Here is a 9,063-nt window from a genome sequence, read left to right on the forward strand (position 1 = left end):
CATGCTAACATCCTATGTATTGCTTTTTTAATCATTTAATGTCGACATACCTTTCTCTTCACCACAGATGCAGTCATCCTCCTTGGCTTTTTGATACCAGCACTCACTGTGCTCTGTTTCTGCAATCTGTTTGTGTTGTTTTCTTTTTCAGTACCAGACTTGTGAGAACTAAATTGAAAATCATTCTAGTGGAGTATCTGGAGAGCTGTGTTTCCTCATGAGCCCAAGAGCATGTCCAGCAGTGATGCCTAAGTGCCCATAGCAAGGAATCTGTTGGATAAAGATCTCTTGCTGAGTGTCTCGCTTGGCATTAGGTTTTACCTGGGCTTAGGGACCCTTGAACAATTCAGTATCTCTCATTGTCTAGCCTGAACTGAGCTCTGTTCACAGGAGGTATAACCTGTGTTCTATTATCCTCTGGATATTGGGATTTTAGTTCTGCTTTGTCACTTCGCAGAATTTCTGAGCGGATAGACATGTTCATTTGCAAATGACAACAGTGGTTAAGCAGTTGTTTCTGTCTGTCATTTTTTGTGAGGAATCCTGATATTAAGTACTTGGTATGAGAAATACTTCCCCTGATTCCTAGCAAACTGAGTAATCACCATGACAGGGTGCACTACAGGTGTTTAATACCTTAGAATGACAAGTACTGAATGCAGCTTCAGAGCTGCTTTTGAAAATATGAGCTGCTATTTATCTTTTGATATAAGCATTAATTGATATGCACTTACTTGATAGGACATTTTTTGTCTTAGAAGCTAACAAAGCAGTGGATTAATGGTTTGTGCTCTCCTCTGTTTTTTCTCCAGTTCAACAGAATGGAGTCCGACACTGTTCCTACACGGCATCCAGGAAAAATCTGTATGTTAACAAAAACACAAAGGTTATCTGTCAGGGTTTTACAGGCAAACAGGTATGTTCATGAGCTATTTCTTCTATCACCCTTTTAGTTCAGAAAGTCAATTGCTCAAAAAATGTAATAATGTACAACACAAATTACATACTGGCTTTGTGTTGGTAGAAAGCTGGGCGTCCTTCACCATCAGGAGCGTCCCTTCAGCACTGTAGTTTCTTTACTTTAGCTGAAATAGATTTTTTTTTTCTCTCCAATTCAATAGACTAGATTTTTTCACTTGTGCACAAACTTGAAACTTGGTTTTGAATCATCTCTATTATAGTACTTTTCATTTTTGTTCTTCATTTTGATCTCAAGACTTACTGTATACAACAGAAAGGGTTTCTTTGTAAAAGATTTGCAAAAAATCTGCAAAAACCCTACAGTTTTAAGGTGCCTCTTTCACAGATGCATTTAAATATCAATGCCTATGAATTAAATTTCTGTTTTTATTTCAAGATATTTAATAATTTTCTCAGATTCACTCTTTTATGAATTTGCAAGGGGAGATGGCTACTTTTGTAAAACTGTCAGCTAGTCATGGATGAGAATGCTAATTTCTTCTATTTCATTATAGTGTACTTGATGTGGAAAATAAAATGTGACAACACACAGAGAATATCTTTTAGTATGCAACTACAGTGCTCTGATTTCAAAGGAAAGGCAGAGCATATTGGTGTATTCTGATTTCATTTAAAACATGTTGATGCACTATTCAAAATACCTGATTGTATATATGGAGTGAAACCTTCCCATCTCATTGTAAATTTAAGTATCATAAATTGCCTTCACAATTATAGATAACATGAAAATTTTGAGTTAATTTTATTTGCTGTTACATGTCTTTTAACTTCACTTATTTTCTCTCTCATAGGGCACCTTTCACAGCCAGCAGGCGTTGGACTATGGCACCAATCTAGTTGGAGGAATTTCTCCAGGGAAAGGGGGAAAAACTCATCTAGGTCTGCCTGTGTTTAATTCTGTGAAGGAGGTAATTTGCAGCAGTGACTCGAGGGCACACAATTTAATGCTGCTGAAGGGCTCCTTATTTCATTGCTCACACTGAAGAGACGAACGTTTGAGCCATGGATGTCTCTGTGCAAGGAGTGAAATGGAAGCCTTGTAAAAGAGGGAGCATTCAGTGTGGTCAAGCATGAGTTTGGCTTCCATTGTGAATTGCACAACCTCTGGAAACACTTAATTTATGTATGCAACTAGCTTCTGATTGATTCTGTTGTGTATGATGAATTTTTAGTGAACTGTTTTCTCAAGGTAGATAGGATGGTGATCATGGGGCAGATCCTTTCCAAGCAGTGGTCTGTTCTCAGTTCCCTAGTTGCACTGTATGTGTCCTGCAGGGAATTTAACACTTGCTTTGATTACAGTAAATTGATACATATCCATTTACTTAATTTATGCCTGAGAATGGATGCATTTTAAATGACTTGTTGCCAGATGTTCTCTTCAGCCCCACTAAATACGTGTTATATTTTCTATGTCCGTTGTAGGCCAAAGAACAAACAGGTGCTTCTGCCACTGTTATATATGTCCCTCCCCCGTTTGCTGCTGCTGCGATCAATGAAGCGATCGATGCAGAGATGCCCTTAGTTGTGTGCATTACTGAAGGTATTCCTCAGCAGGATATGGTACGGGTCAAACACAGGCTGGTCCGGCAGAATAAGACTCGGCTAGTGGGCCCAAACTGCCCTGGAGTTATCAATGTAAGTGACTGGGGTTAGGTCTAAGGCTGAACCATTCTTAATGGTGGTTTGAATGTCCCATCTGACTTCTCCCACTCTTTCCTTGGAGAATGTAAAATTGGTATCATGCCTGGTCACATTCACAAGAAGGGAAGAATTGGTGAGTTTTTGAATATTTGTGCATCATGTAAAACTAAAGTTTGGTGCTCTAGTGTTCTTCCTCATGAGGCTAGGCACATCCTGCCCTGAAGACAGTTGATACACTGTGTAACAGCTTGTCTGCCCTCAGTTGGTAAGTGAACTTTGGCATTATGATTCCTGGAGGCCAAAATCAGGAAGTCTTCCATAGCAGGCACTGAGTATGGATGGTAGAAGCAAGGCAGTTCAGTTTCCTTAGGTAAAGTGATTGACTTGGTATCCTCAAAGGAGAGTCTTAAGGAAGTTCTCATTTATCTTGGGATTTGAGAGCACCAAAGCTCCCCAGTGTTGCTCCTTCCAACAGTTTGACTCCTTAGGACTAGCATCCTACGCCTGTAGTGCTCTCAGTATTGCAGCAAAGAGATTACAGGCAAGTTTGTAACACGATAAGACAACTATTAAACCGCCACAAGTGGAAGTGACAAGTACGCCCAGCTCTCAGACAGCATAGTTAAGGCCAGAAAGGCAGTGACTGCTTCATGTTAGTCACACACCCTGTGTGTAATGGGTTACACACCCTGTTGTGTGCAGATCTCTTGTTCTGACTGTTGCTGGCTCCTTGATGTAAACTATAGAAATAGCAACTTGATTATTTTTAAAATAATGCAGTTGAAGAATTACAGAGAAAATTCTTCCAAAATACACATTTGTACTTAAATAGAGCTTCAGAAATATTGTTGTAGGCAGCATGTGCTGCTGTTGCCTGTCAGCAAGGCAACCTGTTTAACTGGAGCAGAGTAGTACCTGTGCCATATTGCCTTTTTCTTGATGAATAATGTGTGGTTTTGTGGGGAAACTTGTTCAGTGCTGTTGAACTGCAGGGACTCAGTGCAGTTTTTCTTGCATGAGAAACCATCTCTGCTCCTTAAGCACTTCTGACTTGAGAAAAGACTGCACCTAGGAAATGCTGGAAGATGTGTTAGCACTCATGTTACACCTCCAGCTTTGAGAAGTGCCTCTAAACCTGGAATTGAAAAATCAGATGGCTGCAATTATGCACTTTTTAGAAACCACTGAGATATTGCTCTGTAACTGTGAAAGGTAACATCAACCACTGTTGCCCTGAGCTCCCTTCTTGATTACAATTTTGTTCAGATTTTCACAATATCTACAAGAATCTGAATGCAAGGCACATCAGGTGCAAAAGAATATTTTAAATCCTGGATCCAGTGCTCCATCATTGCTGGAAATGTTTTCACTGGTGATCCAAGGATCAAGGAATAAAAACGTAGATTTGCCGTCCTCCCAGCTTCATCTAACACTGTGACCTTTGCTGATGTGTTCCCCAGCTTTCTGTTACTGTAAGGCGTCCAAGAATCATCTGAATATTCTGGGATGCAAGCTACAAAAATAGCCAGAGTCTTTGGACTTTTATCAGTAGCTTCTCTGAGGCAATATGATCTTAATGGTCAGCAAAAGTCCTTTGCTAGCAAGAAAAAAACTTTGCTAATAGACATCTGAGCTGTCCAGCAGTATAAATTGTTGATCAAACTAAGGTTGTTAGTCTAGTGGTGTATCTTCTACTCTGTTCATGCAATATACTTATTATATTCCTTGTTAGATGGCTTGAAGTAGGTGGAAGATGATGTCTGTTTTTTCCTGGAAACCTTGCCTTTTGTACTATTAACAAGTCGAAAAAAACTTTGCTAATAGACATCTGAGCTGTCCAGCAGTATAAATTGTTGATCAAACTAAGGTTGTTAGTCTAGTGGTGTATCTTCTACTCTGTTCATGCAATATACTTATTATATTCCTTGTTAGATGGCTTGAAGTAGGTGGAAGATGATGTCTGTTTTTTCCTGGAAACCTTGCCTTTTGTACTATTAACAAGTCTTGACTTGGAAAAATGAACAAAAAGTCATGCAAATACTTTGCTCGTGGTCTAGGCTCTGTGTTACCTTCCACCCTGAATTGAGAACTGGCATTGTGCTCTCTTGTAATAGTATAATGTAACTGCTGAATGTGTATTGTAGAGCAGCAACAAATACCTTAATAGTAATAACTTGCATATGTATGTCATATTTCTGGTCTGGAGGATCTGTCTTGGCCATACTGAGGGTGTGATTAATACCGAAATCTTTTGTTAGCTGTTGAGCTGTGACTCTGTTTCAAGCTCAGTGTATCTGTAAGCTACTTGCATGCAAGATAAGAAGTTCTTCTATTTGGTTTTCGACTTTCTTTCCTGGTAAGGCTGTAACATGACAAATTCTGTCTCAGCCAATATCACTGAATTCCGGGGCAGGTTTAATCTGTTGACAATTAAGTGTCAAAAAGTGACAACCAAGAAGTAGTATAGATAGAATCTTATAGAGATTTTCCACCTTTGGGCAAGGACAGCTGGGAAACCTGTCATCTCGTGTTGTTAGGTGATTTTTATCAATATAAGAATAGCTGCCTCTAGTCATGTGCTTAGCTATGTTAACATTAAGTTTATCTTCTTTTTTTTTCCTCAAGGTATTGTCTCAAGATCTGGAACGCTGACATATGAGGCTGTCCATCAGACAACGCAGGTTGGATTGGGGCAGTCTTTCTGTGTTGGTAGGTTTCTGTAGAAACAGCCTGTTGGACCCAGGCTAATCTGCTTTTTATTTACAAGAAGAAATCCAAAGTAGTTCCTTATGACAAGTGTAGAAATTGCTGAATGGCAGTTGTGTTGAGAAGTGAGATCCCAGTGTGCTGTGAAGAGTATAGCCCTTCTCTGATATCATTTCCACATCAGATTAATAAAAGCCTAAACCCCAGCTTTGAACAGAGAACTGCCAGCAAATATGATGTTGGTTTGGAAACAGATTTGCCCAAGAAGTTTAATATTATAAAGAGATAGAACATTCTTAGGCATTTAGTTGGGTATGTAAAGTAAATTCAGTTTTCTTACAGCAAAATTCTAGAGCTTGGGGTCTCAGTCCTTTGGTGTCCATAATACTTTGTTTACAGTTTAAAAAGTGAACATTCAGATATCAAAGCTTTCTGTAAATTTTGGGGAAGGTATTTAGAGCAGGAATTTGCCATACTGACTTGGGAATAGCCTTCAGACCTGCCCCTCTTATGAGCCTTTAGGAATACTCCTCATGCTGAAATTTACTTTGAAACTTCTATTGTAAATGCAGTATCATTATCTTAAGTTACTCTTTTTCTTACGGTTTTAATTTTTGTTTTCAGGAATTGGAGGTGATCCCTTCAATGGAACTAATTTTATTGACTGCCTCGATGTCTTCCTGAAGGATCCTCATACTGAGGGGATCATATTGATTGGGGAAATCGGAGGAAATGCTGAAGAAGATGCTGCAGCATTTTTGAAAGAACATAATTCTGTAAGCCTTAAACACCTTGTTTCCAGGCACCTTTGCCAGTTAGCCAGCTTCTTTTGCCATATCAAGGAAAATTCAGTTCAATCTCAAATCTCTACTTATAAAAAAAACAAATCCCAAACAGTCACACTTTTAATAAAGAGTTGAAATTAGGAGCTTTATTCAGATTAAATCTAATGGTTGGACTTGATGGGTCTTTCTAACCTTAATGATTCTATGATTTTGTGAACTAGAGAGCAGTGTTAGCTTTAGATTTTTATTTCTGTAACAATATTTGTAGTGAATTTTTACTTTTTTTTAAATAAGTAATATGCATGGCACTGTAGAGAGATCTAAAGTTTCTATTTCCTTCAAGTTTATGATGATTATCAGGCAAGAAGGTATTCCACACTCTTAAGACTTTTCATTTGTGCTGTCTGAGGTTTCCAGCTGTTTCATATCTTTGCCTGGCTAGTTGATATTTAAATAAAAAATAGAAAATCAAAAATCTGCCATCTGGAATTGCTTTTTGTCTCACCTTCCCCACTTAATATAGTATCTTTTATTCCTTCCCAGGGCCCAAATGCCAAGCCAGTGGTGTCATTCATAGCTGGTCTGACTGCTCCTCCAGGCAGGCGGATGGGCCACGCTGGAGCAATCATTGCTGGAGGAAAGGGAGGAGCTAAGGAGAAGATTGCAGCTCTTCAGAGTGCAGGTGTTGTTGTCAGCATGTCTCCTGCTCAGCTGGGCAGCACCATCTACAAGGTGTGTTCTCAGAAATTGGTACAGATGCACATCTAGAGCAAGAAGCAACTGCTGAGGGAATATGAGCTGGGAGTACATCTCTTACCTAGATCCTCTGTTGCTCTGAGATTGGTTAAGAACTTTATTGGCTGAACAAGCTGAAATTACTCCATAAAAAACACATGTATGCAGTTTTGTGTAATATTGTTTTATAGAAAAGCAAACAATGAGAATGCATTTTGCTTTCAAGTGTAGCAACTTGTTGAAATTGTTCTCTGGATGCAAAGAACCTGAATTAATTTAAAATATGAGGTCATTCTTTGTAAGTAGGGTATTTGAGGAAGGAGAGGCTTGGCATGTAAGACTATTTGAAGTACTAATTCAGAGCTATGGTGAATGTGTACAACTGAAAAACTGAGGTATGGAATGGAATTATTTGCATTTTTCCTAATTCACAGCTAGAGAAAATGCATAATTCAGCTGTGTTAGGTTTTTTTTTTTTTGTTTCCTGTGGTGACTGTATAGTACAGCATCTCCACAGGCTTCTGTGGGATTCTTCCCTTCTTCTGTTGTTTTTAACTTCACCAAAATGAAAATCTTTATTTTGCTGCTTCCCTGGTTTGAGTCCTTTACTATAAGGACTCTATTGCAGTTCTTATGCAGAATTAGTGCCTTTCAAGCCTGTTATGCTATGCCTGGGAGCAGATGGTTCCTTGACAGCATTGCAGTCTGAGTGCATGCACTGACTGCAGTCTAGCACTTGTGGTTTTCCATGGCTGGTTTGTTAATGTGAGGTGGGAGAATGCTTGTTCTCCTTCCCCCTAACTTGCACACTTTATGCGTTTTATGTTTTAATTTTTAATTCCAGTTTTCTTAAAATCAGATTTGCTAAGATAAAGACAAAGTAATTTAAAATAAAAGAGTAATAGCATTTTCTTGTTTCCCCACTGGTAACATCTGTGTGCTGTTTGCAGGAGTTTGAGAAAAGGAAATTGCTCTAAGAGAAGACACTTTGGAATAGTCTCCAGAACAGCAGTGCAGCACCTGGCCTCCGCTTACCTTTTGTCTGCTAATCTTCAGTTGCCCAAATGACTGACACTGGTCAAAAAATTTGACTTGGAAGCCATAAACCTCCTGGCTAAACCTGTTTTGATGTCTCCTTGTTTCAGACACTATCACCCCATTGTAAATCACAGCAAATTAATAAATCTACTACTAAATCTGATTCATCTTTTGAATTCCTGAGGCAGAACCATTTCTTCAGTCATTGTAAACAAAATCTTTTGTAACTTAAGCACTGCCCATTTTTAAGGTAAAGTTGCTTGTAGAGATGCTTTTAAGGAACAAGGCACTGACTTTATACACATACCACGGTTTGCTTTGTTTTAAAGAAATCCAGTCCTACTCATTTGTTGCTGGCAGGTGTGTTTGAACAATAGGCCAAAGTTTCCGTCCATTAAACCAAAGCTGCTGGATCTGAAGGGATTGCTTGTTGATCCACGTAGCTGGATATGCCTGAGATCCAGACTTTCCCTTCAAGGCTGATGAGCCATGCACAGTGCAGTCCTCTACTGGCAAGGAATTCTGTTTGTTGTGTATAGAGATGGAATTGTTATTCACAAAAATTAATCGAACTTCACATGGCAAAATATATATTCAAAATTGTAACTATGAAGGTGATTTGGTCTTTAGCTTAATTACCTTAATTTCCACTTTATCTTAACTAGGGTTGCTTTGCTTGTGTTCTGAAATCCTAGTAACAATGGGATATAGTGGAGGAGAATTATTATTCTCTAGAAAAGATAACTTGTTAACCACTCCCAGCACTGTAAAGGAAAGCCCTTTTTTCTTACTGTGGAAAGAGCCCAAGTATTGTGCCTGTGTATGAATCTTACAAGTTTTATCAAGATGGACTAAACCCAAGATTGCTTTCTTTATGTAGAGGACTGAAAGTTCATGTAACCTGGCACTTGTCTAGAGCTAACCTTGTGTTCCATAAAGGTGCTGTTACGAAAACTCGTGTTGTTATTTATTTAAAACTGTTCTTAGTTTTCTCACTCACTGTGGAGTTTAAAGCAAACAGTAGGCAGGTGTCTCAATACTGACATTTACAGTTCCCAGAGCTAAGCCCTGATGAAATGCATCAAAGGCCAGGTCATATCTCTGCTGCACTGAATGTGTATTAATGCACTTCCTATATGGTCAGGCATCAGTCAGGTGCTACAGGCCTCAGGAC

The 9,063-nt window shown here is 38.9% G+C and overlaps 1 protein-coding gene across 1 annotated transcript; it reads left to right on the top strand.

The window, feature by feature from the left end:
* Positions 1-812: 812 nt before the first annotated feature.
* Positions 813-8,838, top strand: SUCLG1 (succinate-CoA ligase, alpha subunit; the record flags this gene model as incomplete). Its single annotated transcript, XM_009080267.1, has 8 exons — positions 813-916; positions 1,773-1,889; positions 2,407-2,632; positions 2,708-2,758; positions 5,251-5,334; positions 5,956-6,107; positions 6,660-6,848; positions 7,802-8,838. Coding segments are annotated over 8 exons (950 nt in total), but the record flags the coding sequence as incomplete, so codon positions are not given.
* Positions 8,839-9,063: the final 225 nt, after the last annotated feature.

Source organism: Acanthisitta chloris, unplaced genomic scaffold, assembly GCF_000695815.1.
Source record: "Acanthisitta chloris isolate BGI_N310 unplaced genomic scaffold, ASM69581v1 scaffold18008, whole genome shotgun sequence".
NCBI lineage: Eukaryota > Metazoa > Chordata > Aves > Passeriformes > Acanthisittidae > Acanthisitta > Acanthisitta chloris.